Source organism: Chlorocebus sabaeus, chromosome 5 (assembly GCF_047675955.1).
Source record: "Chlorocebus sabaeus isolate Y175 chromosome 5, mChlSab1.0.hap1, whole genome shotgun sequence".
Taxonomy (NCBI): domain Eukaryota; kingdom Metazoa; phylum Chordata; class Mammalia; order Primates; family Cercopithecidae; genus Chlorocebus; species Chlorocebus sabaeus.
In genome coordinates this window covers 43,350,767-43,371,292 of record NC_132908.1, presented here as the reverse complement: position 1 = coordinate 43,371,292, position 20,526 = coordinate 43,350,767, and the positions used below count along the sequence as shown (strand labels likewise).

Sequence of the window (20,526 nt, the reverse complement as noted above, 5' to 3'; positions counted from 1 at the left end):
AGCACCGATCGTCTGGCACTCCCCAGTGAGATGAACCCAGTACCTCAGCTGAAAATGCAGAAATCACAGGTCTTCTGTGTCGCTCGCGCTGGGAGTTGGAGACTGGAGCTGTTCCTATTCGGCCATCTTGCTCCGCCCCCTCCGTGCCACATTTTCTTAATCCAATCTGTCACTGATGGACATTTGGGTTGATTCCAAGTCTTTGCTATTGTGAATAGTGCTGATAGAGACCTAAATTTTCATTAAGATTTCCATTGCATGCTGACTGTAGGACTGCCCTTGTAGTACGAGAAGTAAATAAAGATCTGCTCTGCTCTTTTTCTTGAAGAAGTTTGGTACTGACGTCTGCTAGAATTTCTTTATGTCTGTGAAGATTGCAAAACACAGATACTGAGTATTTTGGGGTTTTTTACAAATTATGTCTAAATGACTTGCATTGTTTGAAAAGTCACCATGAGTCAATGAAAGATACCACAAACTATATTTTAACTCTGAAAATGTATGAGAGCATGTGTACTGTACACAGTTTTAATTTTTAAATTGTTCTAAAGAACTACATGTACTTCTAGAGGATTTTTAACAAGTAATTCAAACAAAGTAGGGAGGGAAGAGCAAAAGCTATCAATGATGTGTGGATTAACAGGTGACATTTGTTGCCTTCTGAAATGGCTCTACTTATAAGATTCTTAAGGATACCATTAGAAATACTTGTGTTTAGGCTGGGCGTGGTGGGTCATGCCTGTAATCCAGGCACTTTGGGAGGCCAAAAGAGGTGGATCACTTGAGGTCAGGAGTTCAAAACCAGCCCAGCCAACATGGTGAAACCCTGTCTCTACTAAAAATACAAAACATTAGCCAGGCATGGTGGCGGGTGCCTGTAATCCCAGTTCCTTGGAAGGCTGAGGCAGGAGAATCACTTGAACCCGAGAGGCGAGATCGTTTCACTGCATTCCAACCTGGGACAAGAGCAAAACTCCATCTCAAAACAAAAAAAAGTAAAAAAGCAAATAAATACTTGTGTTTAAAGGGTAACTATATGAAATGATAAACATGTTAATTTGCTGGACTAGAATCACCATTTGATTATGTATAAATATATTAAAACATTATGTGGTACTCCTTAGATATACAGGAGTACCGAAATATATCCAAAACTATAAATCCAAAAATATTTTACTCCAGTGAAATAACTAAAAGTAAAATAAAGCTAGAAATACTTGTATTTAGTAAGCCAGTTACAGAAAAAAAACTATCTCTCGAAGACACTTTCAAGCATGTCTTTTTACCACCCTTGTACATTTCACCCATTATTTGAGAAGCATTTGACACTGAGGAATCATTCAGAGCAACAATTCCCTGGGGAGAAGGAGATAGCCAAGATTAAAGAGAACTCAATCATCTCCAAGGGTGATTAACTCCTAAAATTGTGACCCACGCATCAGAAGTGGGGCCTGCCCTTTTGGTATTCCACCTACCACCTCAGGCTGACCAAGGTGTTATTTTTCACCACTTTGTGAATTAGATTTCCTTTCAACCCTGTGTTAATTATTCCCTATTTCACAAGTATGCCTTTATGTGGCGTGGAAAAACTATACAAAATACTTTGTTCCAAGGTGGCCTCTAATGATACTACCAAAGGTCGCAATCAATGACAGTTAATTTACTGAGTGCCAGAATGTGCAGAGGAGTAGAAGTACCTGACCCTTTTTCAGTTTAAGTTGTAATCTTATAAAAAATAATTCAATTCATTAATATTTCTATACAGGGGAATGCTGACAAACAATTGTGTAACAATATCACTGTCTAAATTATGAAGCTTCAAAGAAACTTGGCTGAAAGACTAATAGATCAGGTTAACTATATAAGAATATTAAGGGGATAAAAAGCCATATAAAACCAAAAAACAGGCCAGGCACGATGGCTCAGGCCTGTGATCCCGGCACTGTGGGAGGCTGAGGTGGGCAGATCACTTGAGGTCAGGAGTTCAAGACCAGCCTGGCCAAGATAGTGAAACTCCAGCTCCACCGAAAATATCAAAATTAGCCAGGAGTGGTGATAATATGAAAGGTTGGGGCTGAGACAGGAGAATTGCTTGAACCTGGGAGGCAGTGGTTGCAGTGAGCCAAGATTGTGCCACTGTACTCCAGCCTGGGTGACGGAGTGAGAATCCATCTCAAAAAAACAAAAAACAAAACAAACAAAAAAACACATCCAAAAAGAGGGGAGTGACATGAATTGTCCTGGATTAACTTTTTTTTATTTTTTTATTTTATTATTATTATTTTTTTTTAGATGGAGTCTCACTCTGTCACCCAGGCTGGAGTGCAGTGGCATGATCTTGGCTCACTGACACCTCCACCTCCTGGGTTCAAGTGATTCTCCTGCCTCAGCCTCCCAAGTAGCTGAGATTACAGAAGCATACCACCATGCCCGGCAAATTTTTGTATTTTTAGTATAGACGGGGTTTCACAATGTTGGCTGGGCTGGTCTTGAGCTCCTGACCTCTGGTGAGCCACTGGCGGATTAACATTTTAAAGGTAAGCTCATTTACTAACATCATTTTCCAAAATTGTTTAACCTAGTTAGCTTTCACTTCCCCCTAATCTCATGAACCTGTCTCACTAAAAATTATGCCTTTGAGGCAAATTAATGAGTTTCATTTATTTTCTATGATTCTGTGTTTTGACTTACTTGTTTAGTTTATCTGACAAAGATTCTCTAAGTTTTAATTCTTCTAGATACAGTTCCTTATATTTTTCCAATTCTGTTGTATTACAGTCTGCTTGTGAAGTTTTTGCTTTGTAGAGTTTGAATTCCAGATCTTTAATTGTAAGTTCCATCTGACTTTTCATAGTAGCATTGCTTTCCTCTGTTAAAAACTGTAACTTGTCATGGGCTATTTTCTGTGTCTAAAACAAATTGAAAGGGTACATTAAACAAATAATTATAATCTGAATAATTATTGTGTATTTGTTTCTTTTTGTTTTGTGTCGGTGATCTAGAGAGCATTTCTAAGTATGTGAATAAAAGCAACTGAAGTTTAATATATTTATTATGAGTATCAACTAAATTAATAACTTAATCTGAATTGTAAAAAAATTAAATCATGCTTATAGTAGTACTCATGAAATGTAACACTCCAAAGAATAATAAAATCAATTTAAATTCTGAAAAATTGAGCAATATAACTTAAGAATACTTCAAGAGTATAGTATAATTTCTAAATCACATTTTTCTTTCTCTATTAGTCTTGTTTCATGCCACTTGTCTTAGTAATCAAATGATTCACTAATGAGAATCATTATTATGGAAGATCAATTTAGTTACAATAATGATGGCAAGTGAAATATTTAAAGAGAGAAACAGATACCACCTTCCTTCTAGAAATCTACCAAACAAATTGCTATAAGTGAAGGAGAGGAAACATATACTATGTATGTATCCAAAATATAATTTGCAGTGAAATAAATGAAGGCACGTTCCTGATAATAAACTAACCTGTAAAATTAGATTAATGGTTTCTAATTGTTCTGCTATCTCCTGCCTTGCTCTTTCTTCGACCTCCTGTTTATAGTGTTCCAATTGGTCACATTCTAACATATTCATTTCCATGTGACTTTTGAGGTTTACTAGTTCTTCTTCCAACTTCTCCTGATCCTTCCGTAGTATTTTGCACTTTTCTTGCATTGTTTTCATATATAATAATGCCTGTTGAAGAACTTCAATCCCTGCATCCACATGTAGACCTTCTGAAGATGCAGTTTCCACTGCTTCTGTAAGATCAGGCTGCATAAGTAAAATAATATGGTTTTGTAATGAAGAAAGAAGACAGAATAGTCTAACATAAAACTAATCATTTTTTAAATAAATTCAGTTGCAATAAAATGTTATCTATACTGTAGTAGATTCTTAAAACATGGATCTTTGAATTACTTAGAAAATCAAAAACAAATTTAAAACCACCAGGAATCACAAAAATGTATGTTTTACTCACATCATCTTTGCCACACAATATTTTTATGTGATAGTAGGCTTTCATTTTCCTGATTGTGTAATATATTTCCTCTTTAAAATGGCTCCAAGTCACTTCTTTATTGTTTGTTTTTGGTTTTTTTGTTTTTGTTTTTGTTTTTGTTTTTTTGAGGTGGGATCTCGCTCTTGTTGCCCAGGCTGGAGTGCAGTGGCATGGTCTTGGCTCACTGCAACCTCCGCCTCCTGGGTTCAAGCGATTCTCCTGCCTCAGCCTCCTGAGTAGCTGTGATTACAAGCACCTGACACCATGCCCAGCTAATTTTTTGTATTTTTAATAGAAATGGGGTTTCACAATGTTGGCCAGACTGGTCTTGAATTCCTGGCTTCAAGTGATCTGTCTGACTCAGCCTCCCAAAGTGTTGGGATTACAGGCGTGTGCCACTGCATTCCGTCTAAGTCACTTCTTAGTACAAAGTCTCTTGCCCCCTCACACCCTTTGTTATTCCCCATAATTTCTAAAAAAGTTTTAGGAACACCATATTAAATTATCCAAACCTAAACCAATAAATCACTGTGAGAAGAAGACTTGAAAATAAGACTCTAATGAATCTTTATGATAAAACCTCCAACAGATTAGGCATAGAAGGAACATATTTCAACACAATAAAGACCATATATGGCAAAACCACAACTAACATTACACTGAAAGAGGAAAAGCTGAAAGTCTTTCCTCTAAGAACTGGCATAAGACAAGGATACCCACATTCAGCACTCATATTCAACACAGTATTAGAAGTCCTAGTCAGAACAACTGGGTGAGAAAAAAATGAAGGGCATCTAAATTGGGAAAGAAAAATTGAAATTTCTCTTTGCACATGACCTGATCCTGTATATAAAAAACCTAGACCCCTCAAACAAACTCTTAGAACATTTCATCAAATGGCTACAGAATACACATTCTTCTCATCGGCACATAGAACATTCCCCAGGATAGACCATACATTAGGCCAGAAAACAGGTCTTAGCAAATTTTAAAAACTTGAAATCATATCAAGTATCTTCTCAAACCACAATGGAATAAAACTAGAAATCAATACCACTTATGATTGCTAAAAAATAATAAAATACTACTCAGGAACAAATTTAACCAAGGAAGTGATAGAGCTCCCCTGCAAGAAAACTATGAAACATTGATGAAAGAAATGGTAGAGGACAAAAACAAATGGAAATATATCCCATGCTCATGAATTTAAAGAATTAATATTGTTAAAATACTACCTGAAGGAGTCTACAGGTTAAATACGATCGCTATTAAAATACATATTAGTCTATTTTCACACTGCTATAAAGATGCTACCCAAGACTGAGTAAAATGTATTTAAAAAGAGGTTTAATTGACTCACAGTTCTGCATAGCTGGGGAGGCCTCGGGAAACTTACAATCACAGCAGAAGGGGAAGTAGGCTCATCTTACATGGTGGCAGGAGAGAGAGGAGAAAGAGAAGGGGGAAGAGCCCTTATAAAACCATCAGATCTCATGAGAACTCACTCACTATCATGAGAACACCATGGGGGAAACTGTCCCCATGATCCAATAACATCTCTCCCTTGACATGTGGGGATCACAGGTTTCTCCCTCCACACATGGGGATTATAATTTGAGATGAGATTAGGGTTGGGACACAGAGCCAAACCACATCAAAATATCAATTACATTTTTAACTGGGGAACAAGATGATCAACCAGATGCAGCCAGGAAACACCTCTTCCACAGACAGAAAACAAAATATTGAGTAAGCCATCACACTTTGAACAGATTTTGGGGGGGAAAAGCACTCAAAGTCAATAGAGAGGCAATGCAGACACTGAGTTTGAAGAGGAAGGAAGCTAGGAAGCCAGATGGAGTCACCAGTCACCAGGACCAGCTCTTGGTCCAGAATTGGACCTAAGGAAAGAGAGAGTGAAGGAACTAGAGGTCACACAATCCTGCCAGGGACCTCTGAGATCCTAGGTACAAGAGATCCCATGATACACACAGACATTTGAATTGGCAGGGGGAACTGCCAAGAGAGTAGGGAGAGGCAGAGCTTGAACATGCATGGAGCCCAAAAGATTTCATGCATGAGGCAGCTGCAGGAAAATATGAGAATAGGCACCCATCCCCCAAGGCTCTCCATCTTTCTGGTTACTTTAGCCCCTGCTGACAGCCAGACCAGGAGAGAGCAGGGCTGCCTTTCCCAAGGGCCTGAAGTGCATTTGATTTGCACAGCCCCTTGTCTGCCTGTCCCTCCCCAGCTCCTGCCTGGTTGCTCCCTCAAGGGTGTACACATAGCACAGCCTCCACTGCCCCACCTGAGTGTTTGTCTGGCAGCCTAAGAGCAGTTTGCCCACTCCAGCACAGCCAATGCTTGACCCTGAGGTACCAGAGGATATAGCTACAAGACCCGTCCCAACTTCCCAGGGTTTGAGTGCACAGTTAAGGGGTATTGAGCTGATATCTGTGGCCTGAGCTCAAATTGGGGTGGCACCCCCGACTCTCAGAACAATGAGAAGAGTGAGGCACAGATTCATGTGCTAGCACAGGAGCTGGGTGTGCCTCCTTCTACAAGACTGGTCTGGAAAAAGCATAGCCGGTTGGCTGGCCACAGACTCCATCCAAGGGAAACCTGTGACCTGGAACACATATCAGGCCAAAGATTTGGGTTCAGAAAGCTTGGGGCAAAACTAGCTGGTCAGGCCTTACCTAAAAGTACACATCACAGAAAACCTGGTCAGGGGAGCATGAGTTTTATGGTCCTCAAAGCCAACTGCTGAGCAAAAAACTCCAGGATGTGCATACTTCACCAGCTGCACACCCATGGCACCATCCACCCTATCCAGGGGACCTTCACCCTTGACCCACAGCATCCACAGACACCTGCAGACATACCCCGTATCCCACTCAGACTCTTCCAAGCACAAGGAATCAGCAGGTCCCTGGACATTTGGAGGACTAACCTTTGGCTCAGGCTGCCCCTAAAGCAAGCTTGTCCTGGGCCCATGGGCTGCATGCAGACCAGGAAGACTTTGTGGCCCAACACACATTTGTAAATTTTCTTAAAACATTATGAGTTTTTTGGCAACTTTTTTTAGCTCATCAGCTATCATTAGTGTGTGTTTAATGTGTGGCCCAAGACAATTCTTCTTCTTCCTATGTGGTCTTGAGAAGTCATAAGATTGGACATCCCTGGCCTTAAAGATGGAGGCTGTGCAGCTGTCCAGGGACTTCTTTGGAGCTAAGAAAGAGGGAGTGTAGCACCAGTGATTGAAGGGGATTCTCTGAAGGCTGGGGAACAAACTTTGTGAGAAAGGCATTTCTTGCCTCCCTGCCAACTATTTCCCCCTCCTCAGAGGCCTGCTCCAAACACACTGATATACAAAAGAGTTATGCAGCTGAGTAAGAGCCTATCTACCAGCTCTTACTCCAAAGCACCATCTATGGGATTGAAGCCAGAATTACACTACCAAACAAAATTAATTCCCTCAACACAGTTAGCCTGTGAAAACCAATGCAGGAAACTAGCCACAACTAAGAAATCCATAGAGGCCAGGTACAGTGGCTCATGCCTATAATCCCAGCATTTTGGGAGGCCAAGGCAGGTGAATCACCTGAGGTCAGGAGTTCGAGACCAGCCTGGCCAATATGGTGAAACTTCATCTCTTCTTAAAAAAAAAAAAAAATTAGCCTAGTGTAGTGGCCCACATCTGAATCCCAGTGACTTGGGAAGCTGAGGCAGGAGAATCACTTGAACATGGGAGGCGGATGTTGCAGTGAGCCAAGATTGTACCACTGCACTCCACCCCAGGTGACAACAACAAAACTTGAATGAAAGGAAGGAAGGAAGGAAGGAAGGAAGGAAGGAAGGAAGGAAGGAGAAATTCATAAAGATCCTTGGCCTTCTGAAAGAACCCAGAAACTAAACCAATGAACTGTTCCAACATATACAACAGTCAAACACTCAAGGGAAGAATAGGAATATAGAAACCAGAAGTCATATCCAAATGACAGCAATTTCAAAAAGATAAATAAACACTAGCCCTCTCAGACAAGAAAGCATCTGTGAAAGAAGTCCAGCAATTCAAAAAGTCATAGTGTTTTCTAACCCTCATAGGATCACACTAGCTCCTCAGCAACTGATCCTAACCAGATTGAAATGCTGAAATAATAGTCTTAGAATCCAGAATCTGGATGGTAAGGAAGTACAATGAGATCCAAACAAAAGTTGAAACCTAACCAAGGAAGCAAGTAAAATAATTCAAGAGTTAAAAGATGACATAGCCATTTTAAGAAAGAAGAAAACTGGGCTTCTGGGATTGAACAACTCACTATAGGAATTTTAAAACACAATTGGAAGCCTCAACAACAGACTAAACCAAGCAGAGGAAAAAATTATAGAGCTTGATGTCTGGTCCTTTGAATCAACCCAGTCAGATGAAAATAAAGAAAACAGAATTTTTAAAAGTGAACAAAACCTCTGAGAAATATGGGATCACATACAGAGACCAAATCTATGACTCACTGGCATTGTGGAGAAAGAATAAGTACTTTGGAAAACACATTTTAGAATATAATTCACAAAACTTTCCCCAATCTCATTAGAGAAGCTGACATGCAAATTCAAGAAATTCAGAGATAAGATACTACACAAGATGGTCATTCCAAAGACACATAGTGAAAAGCATCCAAAAGTCAATGTGAAAGTCTTATGGCAGCTAGAGAAAAGGGTCAAATCACATACAAAGGGAACCCCATCAGGCTAACAGCAGACTTGTCAGCAAAACCTTACAAGCCAGAAGAGTGTTGGCCTATTTTAGCATCCTTAAATAAATTCAAACCTCAAATTTTATATCCTGTCAAACTAAATTTCATAAGTGAAGGAGAAAAAAATCTTTTCCAGACAAGCAAATGCTAAGGGAATTTAAAACCATTAGACCAGCCCTACAAGAGATCCTTAAGGGAGTTCTAAACATGGACATGAAAGAACAATACCTGCAACCACAGAAACACACGTAAGTACATAGTTCACAGACGTTATAAACAAATACACATTGGAGACTACAAAGCAACCAGATAATAACATCCTGGCAGGATAAAAATCTGATATATAAATATTAGCCTTAGATAAAATGATCTAAATACCCCACTTAGAAGGCACAGAGTGGCAAGTTGGATTAAAGAAAATCAAAAACCAACAATCTGCTGCCTTCGAAAGACCCATCTCGCATATAATTACACCCACAGCCTCAAAGTAAAGCCATAAACTAAGATCTACCATGCACACGGAAAACAAAAAATCAGGGGTCATTATTCTTGTATCAGATTAACACACTTTAAACCAACAACAGTTTTAAAAAAGGACAAAGAAGAAAATGATAAAGAATGATACACAATGATAAAAGAACTCAATTCAACAAGAAGGCATAAATATTTTTAAATATATAGGCACCCAACCTTGGAGCATCAGATTTCTAAAACAAGTACTTCTAGATCTATGAAAAGACTTAGTTAGCCATGCAATTATAGTTAAAAATTTCAACACCTCATTGGCAGCATTAGACACTGACATAGAAAAGTAACAAAGACATTCTAGAATTAAATTTCACATTTCACCTATTGAACTTAATTGACACTTACAGAATCCTCCACCCAACAACCACAGAATGTACTTTCTTCTCATCGGCACAGGGAACACACTCTGAGATCGACCACATGCTCAGCCATAAAGCAAGTCTCAGTACATTTTTTAAAACTGAAAGTATACCAAGCATAATCTCAGACCCTAGTGGAATAAAAATAGAAATCCATACCAAGAATTTCTCTCAATGTCACATAATTATATGAAAATTAAACAACTTGCTCCTGAATGACTTTTGGGTAAACAACAAAATAAAGACAGATATTAAAACCTCTTCAAAATAAATAAAAACAGAGACAGAACATGCCACAATCTCTGGGATATAGCAAAACCAGTATTAAGAAAAAAGTTGATAGCACTAAATGTAGACATCAAGAAGTTAGAAAGATCTCAAATCAACAACTTAAAATCGCACCTACAAGAACTAGCAAAACAAAAACCAAATAACCTCAAAGGTAGCAGAAGTAAAGAAATAACTAAAACCAGAGCAGAACTGAATAAATTTGAGACACAAAAATCCTTACAAGTAATCAACAAAACCAAAAGTTTGTTCTTGGAAAGGATAAATGAGATCGATAGCTAGCTAGCTACATTAACAAAGAAAAAATAGAGAAGATCCAAATAAGCACAATCAGAAATAGCAAAGATGGCATTACAATGGATCCCACAGAAATAACAAAATATCATCAAAGACTATTATGAACACCTCTATGCACAGAAACTAGGAAATCTAGAGGAAATGGATAAATTCCCAGAAATACAAAACCTCCCAAGATTGAATCAAGAGGAAATTAAAACCCTTAACAGACAATAACAAGTTCTGAAACGGAATCAGTAATTTAGAAACCTAGTAACCAAAGAAAATGCCCTGAACCTGAAGGATTCAGAGCCAAATTCTACCAGACATACAAAGAAGATCTGTTACCAATCCTACTGAAACTATTCCAAAGTATCGACTTTGAGAAACTCCTCCATAACTCATTCTATGAATACAGCATCATCTTGATATTAAAAGCTGAAAGAGAGGCAATGAAAAAAGAAAACTGCAGGTCAATGTCTCTGATGAACATAGACACAAAAATTCTCAACAAAACATTAACAAACCAAATCCTGCAACACATCAAAAATTCACTTTATTTATTTATTTATTTATCTATTTATTTATTTATTTATTTTTGAGACTGAGTCTCACTCTACTGCCCAGGCTGGAGTGCAGTGGTGCGATCTCAGCTCACTGCAAGCTCTGCCTCCCAGGTTCACGCCATTCTCCTGCCTCAGCTTCCCCAGTAGCTGGGACTACAGACACCCGCCACCACACTTGGCTAATTTTTTGTATTTTTAGTAGAGATGCGGTTTCACCATGTTAGCCAGGATGGTCTCGATCTCCTGACCTGGTGATCTGACTGCCTCGGCCTCCCAAAGTGCTGGGATTACAGTCAAGAGCCACCATGCCTGACCCAAAATTCACTTTTTACAATCTAACAGGCTTTATTCTGGGATGCAAAGTTGCTTCAACATATACAAAGTAATAAATATGATTCACCACATAAACAGAATTTTTAAAAACCATATGATCGTCTCAACAGATGCAGGAAAAGCTTTCAGTAGACTCGCAATATTCCTTCATGATCAAAACCTTCAACAAATTAGGCATCAAAGGAACATACCTGAAAATAATGAGAGCCACCTATGACAAACACACAGCCAACATCATACTCGATGGGCTAACCTTGGAACCATTTTCCTTCAGAACTGGAACAGGAAAAAGATGCCCACTCTCTCCATTCCTATTCAACATAGTACTAGAAGTCCTAGCCAGGGCAATCAGGCAAGAAAAAGGAATTTAAGGCATCCAAATAAGAACTGAAGAAGTCAAACTATCTCTCTTTTCAGATGATATGATTGTACACCTAGACAACCCTAAAGACTGTCAAAAGGCTCCTAGATCTGATAACAATTTCAGTAAAGTTTCTAGTCACAAAATCAATGTACAAATATCAGCAGCGTTTCTATACACCAATAATGTTTAAGGTGAAAGCCGAATCAAGAACACAATCCCATTTATAAACAGCCACAGAAAAAAAAATACCGGGAAATGCATCTGACCAAATAAATGAAAGATTTCTACAAGAAGAAATATAAACACTGCCAAAAGAAATCAGAAATTAAACCATCAGATGAAAAAAATCCATGCTCATGGATTGGAAGAATGAGTATCATCAAAATGCTTATACTGCCCGATGCGATCTACAAATTCAATCCACACTACTCCTATCAAGCTACCAACATCGCTTTTTCACAGTGTTAGGAAAAATGACTCTAAAACTCATGGAACCAAAAAAGAGTCACACTAGCCAAAACAATCCTGAGGAAAAAAAAGCTGGCAGCATCGGTCTACCTGACTTCAAATTATATTACAAGGATACAGTAACCAAAATACAAGGTTTTGGTATAAAAACAAATACATAGGTCAACAGAAAGAATAGAGAACCCAGAAATTAATCCACATATTTACAGCCATGCAATTTTTGATAAAAGAGTCAAGAACATCCATCAGGAAAAGAACATTCTCATCAACAAATGAGGCTGGGAACACTGGATATCTGTAGGCAGAAGAATGAAACTAGATCCTTATAGTTCTCCATATACAGAAATCTACTCTAAATGGATTAAAGACAAACATAAGAACCAAAATTGTAAAACTACTAGAAGAGAACATAGCAGAAATACTTCAGTACCTTGGTCTAGGCAAAGCTGTGATGACTAAAACATCAAAAACACAGGCAAAAATAGACCAATGAGACTATATCAAAATTAAAGTTTCTTCATAGCAAAGGAAACAACCAACAGAGTGAAGAGACAACCTGCAGAACGGAAGAAAATGTTTGCAATCTATTCATCTGACAAGGGTCTAATATTCAGACTATATAAGGAGCTCAAACAACCCAACAGCAAAAACAAAATTAATCATCTGATTAAAAAGTGGGCAAAGGATCTGAATAGACATTTCTCAAAAGAAGATGTACAAATGGCCAAGAGATACATGAAAAAATACTCAACATCTGTAATCATCAGGAAAGGAAATAAATCTGCAATGAGATATCATCTCACTACAGTTAGAATGGCTACTATCGAAAAGACAGAAAGTAAAAAATGCTGGTGACGTTGCAGAAAAAGGAAACTTATGCACTCATGGAGGGAATGTAAATTAGTATAGCCATTAAGGAAAACAGTATGAAGCTATCTTAAAAACTAAAAATAGAACTACCAAACAATCCAGCAATCCCACTACTGAGTATTTATCAAAAAGAAAGAAAATAAATGTATCAAAGAAATACCAGCACTGCCATTTTTATTGTATCACTATTTATAATTACTAAGATATGGAATCCATCTAAATGTTTATCAACAGATGAATGCATAAAGAAAATGTGGTATCTGTACACAATGGAAGATTATTCAGCCATAAAATATAATAAAATTATATCATTCTCAGCCACATAGATGACCTTGGAGGACATTATGTTAAGTAGAATAAGTCAGGCAAAGAAAAACAAATGCTGTATGTTCTCACTCATGTGGGAGCTAATTTTTAAAAATGAGTTCACGGTAGTAGAGAATAGAATTGTGGATATTAGAAGCTGGGAAATGAAGGGGAGTGGGGCATGGGGTGAGGTTGGTTAGGATAAAAAATTATCACTAGATAGAATGAACTCTAGTGTGCTGTGGCATTGTAGGGTGAATATGATTAACTATGATTTCTTGTATTTTTTTGAAAGCTAGAAGAGAGGATTATGAATGTTTACAAAAAAAAAAAAGAACGGTAAATGGTTGAAGTGCTGGATATAATAATTAGCCTGATTTGATGATTATACATTATTTACATGTATCAAAATATTACTGTGTATCCTATAAGTATGTACAAATATACATGACCACAAAATATAAAAGAAAGCCAGGCATGGGGTAACATGCCTGTAGTCATGGCAACTTGGGAGGCTGAAGCAGGAGGATCCCTTGAGCTCAGGAATTTAAGGCCAGCCTAAGTAACACAGTGAGATCCAATTTCTAATATATATAAATAGATAAATAATAAAAATAGAAGAAAAACTGTATCCTATAAAGAAGTAGACTGTGGGCCAACCCTACTGACAGGCCTCTAATGAAGAAATGCGGTGAAAGTGATACCACGTGCCTTCCAACATTAAGTTAGAAAAGGCCCTCCATTTCACACTGCTTGTCCTTGAAACTTAGCCCCCATGTTGTGAGGAAGCTCAGGCCACAAAGACAGCCTAGGAGTTCCAATGAAGGTATTTGAGCTGCCTGCCCCAACTAAAGTTTCAGTCAATGGCCATTATGAACAACCAGACAGTTAGGGAATAAGCCTTCTGAGGATTCCAGTCCTCCAACCTCTGATTTATCCCAAGTGAAGCTCAAGGGAATGGAGACAAGCTGCCCCGGCCAAGGTTTTCCCCAGCCACAGATGGCTGAACTAAATAAATGGTGTTTTCAGCGACTCAACTTTAGGTAATTTTTTAGGAAAAAATAAACAGAAAATTTGATTTAAACAAAGAGACATCAAGAAAAAATAACTTACACAGTAGAAATTAATGTCCTTTAAAGTAGGAATTAATAAGTGCTGAATTTAATTTATTAACAACAAACAATGCTAACGAGAAGCAGCAGACAATTAGGAGAAAGGCATAAGAACTATTGAGGAGAAAGTTTGTCTAAAATTTTCTTCAGTTACAAAGTCTGATAAAGAAAAAGAGCCTTTTTAGAATTTGTTCCTCAAGTTATGGGATAAAGATGGTGAGGATGAAAGGAAATATATGGTTTGAAGTTGTGAAAGGAAAATATCCTGGGCCCCCAAAATCACTAAGGAAAACTCCAGCTGGAAACTGCTTAGGGCAAACCTGCCTCCCATACTATTCCAAGTGACCTCTCTGCTCACTGAGATAGATGCATATTTGACTTGCTTCCTTCAGAAAGGCTAATCAGAAACTCAAAAGAACGTATTTCTTTGTGTAAAACCTACCTGGGACCTGGAAGCTCCCTCCCCACTTTGAGTCTTCCTGCCTTTGCTTCAAGTTGTCCCACCTTTCTAGAACCAATGTGCCTCTTACCTATATTGATTGATGTCTCATGTCTCCCTAAAACATATAAAACCAAGCTGTGCCTTGACCACCTTGTCCACATGTCATCAGGACTTCCTGAGGCTGTGTCATGGGCATGTCCTCAAGCTTGGCAAAATAAACTCTCTAAATTAACTGAGACCTGGCTTACATCTTCCGGGTTCACAAAGTATAAAAGGTGAAAAAAACTAGCAATATTTTGATTTTCTAACCAAAATCAGATGTTTGACCTGATTTCAATTCATTGAAATTCTAAGAGATAAGTAGCTTTGAGTGTTTACTAATCAATCTAGTATTCAATGTTTATGTTCATTTCTTCAATGAGAAAATAGAGAATATTATGGAACTATCTTTAATCTTCTCAGCAGTAAAACAAATGTGTCCTTTGAATGTTAAGAAATTAAGTACAATTTCCCCTTTACCTTACTTTGAGCCTGTTTGTATGAAGAAGGTGAGACCATCTTATCTTTATTTTGTAACAAAATGCTTCTCCATGTCATACAAATTGAGCAAGACATGTTAGTGAACAAGGATAGACATAGACCAGCATATTAGAGTTGAGAATCCAAAATTAAATCTGTATGTTTGTGTTCAGTTCATTTTCACCAAGAGTTAGAAAACAAATGAGTAAAGAATAGTATTTCCAACAAATGGTATTGTCTCACTAAATGCAATATCTAAACATTTATTCAAAATAGCTAAATGTAAGAGCTAAAACTATAAAATTCTTAGATGAAGACACAGGCATAAATCTTTGTGACTGCATTTGCCAGTGGTTTCTTAGACATAACACCAAAAGGAAAAATAGATTAACTGGACTTGATCAAAATTTGGAACTTGAACAGGCACCATCAGGAAAGCAAAGAGGAAGGCCACTGAGTAGAATTAAATATTTGAAAATCATGCATCTGATAAGGGACCTACACCTGGGATACAAAAACAACTTTTAAAATTTAGAAATTAAAAAAAAATTGTAAATGGGTAAAGGATTTGAATAGATATTTCTCCAAAGAAAATATACAAATGGTTCATAAACACATAAAAAGATGTTTAAAGTCATTAGTCATTAGAAGAATGCAAGTCAAAACCACAATAAAGTACCTCATAGCACTACTAGAATGAAATCTTTTCTCAGTCAAAAATATGGAAAATTTTGGCAAGGGTATGAAAACATTAGAACACCCTCACAATACTGACAAGAATGTAAAATGACACAGCCACTTTGGAAAACAGACCGGCAGCTCCTCAAAGAGTTAACACATGACCCAGCAATTCCACTCATAAGTATAACCCCAATAGAAATGAAAACATATGCACTCTTACAAAAAAGTGTAAACACAAGCCCTTTTACATCAAAGTTCATGGCAGCTTTGTTAATAACAGTCCAAACTGGAAGCAACCTGATGGTCCATCAATTGATGAATGGATAAATAAAATGATTGGTATATTCACACAATGGAATATTACTCAGCAATAAGAAGAAATTAAGTACTGATACCTGCTACCACACAGAAAACCCTTAAAATGTTATGCTAAGTGGAAAAAAAAAAAGTCACAAAAGACCACATATTGTGTAATTCCACTGATAGAAAACATCCAGAATGGACAAATCTGTACAATCAAAGGAGACTGGTGGTTCCCTGGAGCTGAGTAAAAAGGGGAAAACTGGTCGATGATAGCTTAGGGATGCAGAGTTTCTTTTCAGGGTCATAAAAATGTTTTAAAATTGATGGTGGTGATGGTTACACAACTGTGTGAATATACTAAGAAACTGTGAATCACACACTTTACATGGGTGAACTGTACGGTTTTATTAAGGTGAATTATATCTTAATAAAGTTGCTTTTAAAAATCAAATGGCAGGATTTTGATAAATTTCTTCTCTACTTTGGATTATATACTATACATGATCTGAATATTTCTGTTTTACAATATATTTAAAAGAAACAAAATAGGAAAGAAATGCCTAACATTTCAAGTAGTTTGTAAACTAACCTAAAACATTTGCATTTTGAAGACCAGTATAACAGTTTTTCCCTGTATGCATTATCCTGAAATGCATGAAATAAATATACAGAGATTCTGTACCCATTCACAAAAGTAAAGATAGGAAATAAGACAATTTTCTGAAATAAACATTATCCTCTGATTTAATCTGGTGTGCCTCACCATGGTAATAGAGAAAATCACTAAAAAATACTGTTACACAGAAAAAAAGTCTCTCAACTTTTGTGAGAAATGATGTCTAATTCTCAACTTTTCCTGAAGGTAAATGTTATAATAAAAATATGTACATAATTAAGAGGAAAAAATGACAAAATAAAAGTCAAGAGGTTAAGAAATAAGTATATTATAATGGTAATAAAATTGTAATAAAATTAATTATAATGAAAATAAAAAAGAAAGCTGTTCACTGAAATTAGTATCCTAAAACACTTGATATTATTTAACCAGCTATAGACTAACTATTGACATGTTATATTTTATACATACTTGACTTCTGATTTGACCTGATTTCCTCTTTGAGTCCCGTGTTTCATCTAAATTAACATAACATGGTGTAGCCTCTAGTGAAGGCTCTGATACAGGTTGTTTTTTTACAGTATCAGCCAATTCTTGTTGAATTTGTCTCACAATTTCCTGTAAAGATATTTTTGTTATTGATTTTATGTCACCTTATTATTAAATGATGATCATAGAATTTAACTCTAACATATATACTTTGAAAAATATTACCACATACTTTGATTCACCTTCTTTTCCTCATGTGTAATGAACATTCCTGTTCAATACTGAATTCAGTTAAGGACAGAAAAGGTGTTATTTTCCTGCCAAATCAGTATTCTGTAACTTAGACAACCGATACAGCCCATTATATATTCATCACCTAAGTTTGCAATGCTTAATCATCTACTGAAGTCTCAGAAAGAAATGGGTTTGTGAGTGAGACTAGTGGTTGTAAATTCTATACTCTGAAATGTTTTCTCTCTTCTTTATTAGAAGTTCAAATCAACTTCACAATTCCTCATTTATTCAATTGCCTGCTCAAATCCTTCCACTAGATTGCTGTATTGAAATAAAACTAAAATTTCAATGGTCTTTGAAGCCCTTGATAATCTTGCCTCCACTTCCCTGATCTCAGCTCCTACACTCTCTCTCCTACTCACTCCATTCCCACTATATGTGAATCCTGTCACCCCTCATTAGTTTGAACATGGGGACCCAACGCCAAACAAAGAAATCTCAGATTGCTACAATTATCTTTGTACTGGACAAAGTTATATTCAAATGAAATTAGTCATTGAGTCTAGAAATAAAAATTATGCACAAATTACTTGTAAAAACATTCAAAATAAATTACAAATGCCAGTGGTAAGATGAAATCAAATATGGTTTTACTGACATTCACATCTGTCCCAAATTATACTTAATTAAAAGTGAATCCTGTCAGAGTTGAGAGGTCATGACAATAATTTGAGATTGAAATATTTTCAGATTTAAGTCAAACTGACACGAATAAAAATAAAATTAAACCAACTTCAATATATAAGAAGCTCCTGAGGGAAAGTCTTATGAGATACAGCAGTACACTTCAGTTCACCTGGGAAATCTGGACCTAACTGTCGAAATCACCCACCAAATTGAATCTTAACTTCAAAATACTCACTTCCGGTAGGAGCATTTCCATTTATCTGTTTCATCATGGTCTCAAAATGTGGCCACATAAAGACATGAAAATTATTATCTCAGGCCCGTTGTGGTGGCTTATGCCTGTAATTCCAGCACTTTGGGAGGCCCAGGTGGGTGGATCACCTGAGGTCAGGAGTTCGAGACCAGCCTGGCCAACATGGCAAAACCCCATCTCTACTAAAAATACAGAAACTAGCTGGGTGTGATGGTGCGCACCTGTAGTCCCAGCTACTCGGTAGGCTGAGGCAGGAGAATCGCTTGAACCCGGGAAGCAGAGGTTGTAGTGAGCCAAGATTGTGCCATAGCACTCCAGCCTGGTCAACAGAGTGAGACTCTGTCTCAAATTTAAAAAAAGGTATTACTTCAGCAGTGTAAGACTACACTATTGATACTAGTCTCTATTAACAACTTGTAACTTAACCTCTCAACATTTCATAGGTGACACTATTTCTTTACTCAAAGTAAAGCATCTTTCCAGTCTTTTTTTTTTTTTTTTTTTTTTTGCTGGCATGCTTCTAGGCTCATAAAGCAAACATGTTTATAATACACATACATTTATATTCAATGAGACTCATCATTTAGCAAAAACCAAATATTGCTTTATATTTTCGTTCAAGAAGTTTTAAAATATTTTCTTTCTCAATACTTACATTTCTTTCTGCTTTCTCTTTTTCATATTTGTACAATCTTTTATTTATGTAATTGCATTTATTAATTAACTTGTTGTTTTCCTGCTCCAGTAGAAGACTTTGCTCTTCACTCTGAGCTTGATTTTTGACAACAGCATTAAAATGCTCTTGGATATTAATTATTGTCTCTTCTTGATTATCAGCTTTCTTGTGAGCCTCATTCAGTTGCTGTCGAAGTAACAGATTTTCGTTTTGTATTTGAGATAACCTCTCCTCTAGAAATTCTTGCTTTTGAATGTATTTACTCACTTTGTCTTCTTCATTCTGAAACATTTGTTCAATTTCTTTCCTTTGACATTGTAGTTGGGTTAGGTCTCTTTGGACATCTTCTAAAACCAATGTCTTTTCTCTTAGAGCATCTTTTGTGTGGTGCCACTTCATTTTGAGGCTTCTGATTTTATTTTCAGCATTAGAAAGTTTTTCAGAAAGCATCTCATTCTTATCTTTTAGATTGCTCATATCAAAATTCATTTTTTCCTTTAAATGAAACCACTCTTGTCTTGTTCTCTGGAAATCGAGTTCTACATCTCTTTTTGATGCCTGACTTTGATCACAGTCTTGTATAGCAGCGGCCAGTCTACAACGATATGATTCAATTTCTGTTTCCAGTCTCTCCTGGTTTTGGTTTTCATTCTCCAATTTAAAACTGAGCATTTTATTCTCAGCTTTCAAAACTTCAAACTGTACATTGTACTGGAATATCGTTGTTGTAAATGTTTCCTCGTTCAGCTTCAAAGTATTTTGAAGGAAATCATTCTTTTCTTTCACAATTTTAATGTCCTCAAGATAATTATTTTCCTTTTGCTGGTCCAAATTTTTCATTGTGTCTATTTCCAGTCTTAACCTGGCAATTTCTTCCTGCAACATGCAATTTTCGTACAACAGATCTTTTTCTTTCTTATGCCCATGAGAAATCTAAATAAACAAAGGAAACTTTTAGCTAGCATTCAATACAATGACATCTCATTACTTTCTCTGAAATTAAAGAATATCCTGCACATTTATAGAATGAAAGCATTGCCATGAATGAATATCTAACTGGGAAAAAAAGTTGAATTAAAACTTCAAACCTCGTAGAGCATAAATTCTCCAAAGGTCAAACATTTCAATAAGACAATGAATCCATAAAAGTAAAAGAGAAACCACTAGAGGATGTGTAAGGTTCCCAGAATTGGAGAAACCTTTCTCGGAACAATAACAAACCCAAAGGTGTAAAATAAAAGATTTTAAAAATTTACTACATTAAATATTGGGTTTACACTCTGATATCTAACCTATATACTACCATATAATAAGAGCCTTAGTTCTGCATATATTTGGACAGATGAAATTCCCAATGTCCTTTAAGTTCCTTTTTCCTGAGACT

The 20,526-nt window shown here is 36.8% G+C and overlaps 1 protein-coding gene across 1 annotated transcript; it reads right to left on the bottom strand.

Moving 5' to 3' along the window:
• Positions 1-205: 205 nt before the first annotated feature.
• On the bottom strand, positions 206-20,031 carry LOC103232159 (ankyrin repeat domain-containing protein 26-like). Its single transcript, XM_038008527.2, has 5 exons — positions 19,122-20,031; positions 17,275-17,421; positions 3,499-3,786; positions 2,692-2,909; positions 206-365 (listed from the first exon to the last, which is right to left on the bottom strand). The coding sequence occupies exons 1-5, from the start codon at positions 20,025-20,027 to the stop codon at positions 206-208; spliced, it is 1,719 nt and encodes a 572-aa protein (XP_037864455.1). The 5' UTR covers positions 20,028-20,031.
• Positions 20,032-20,526: the final 495 nt, after the last annotated feature.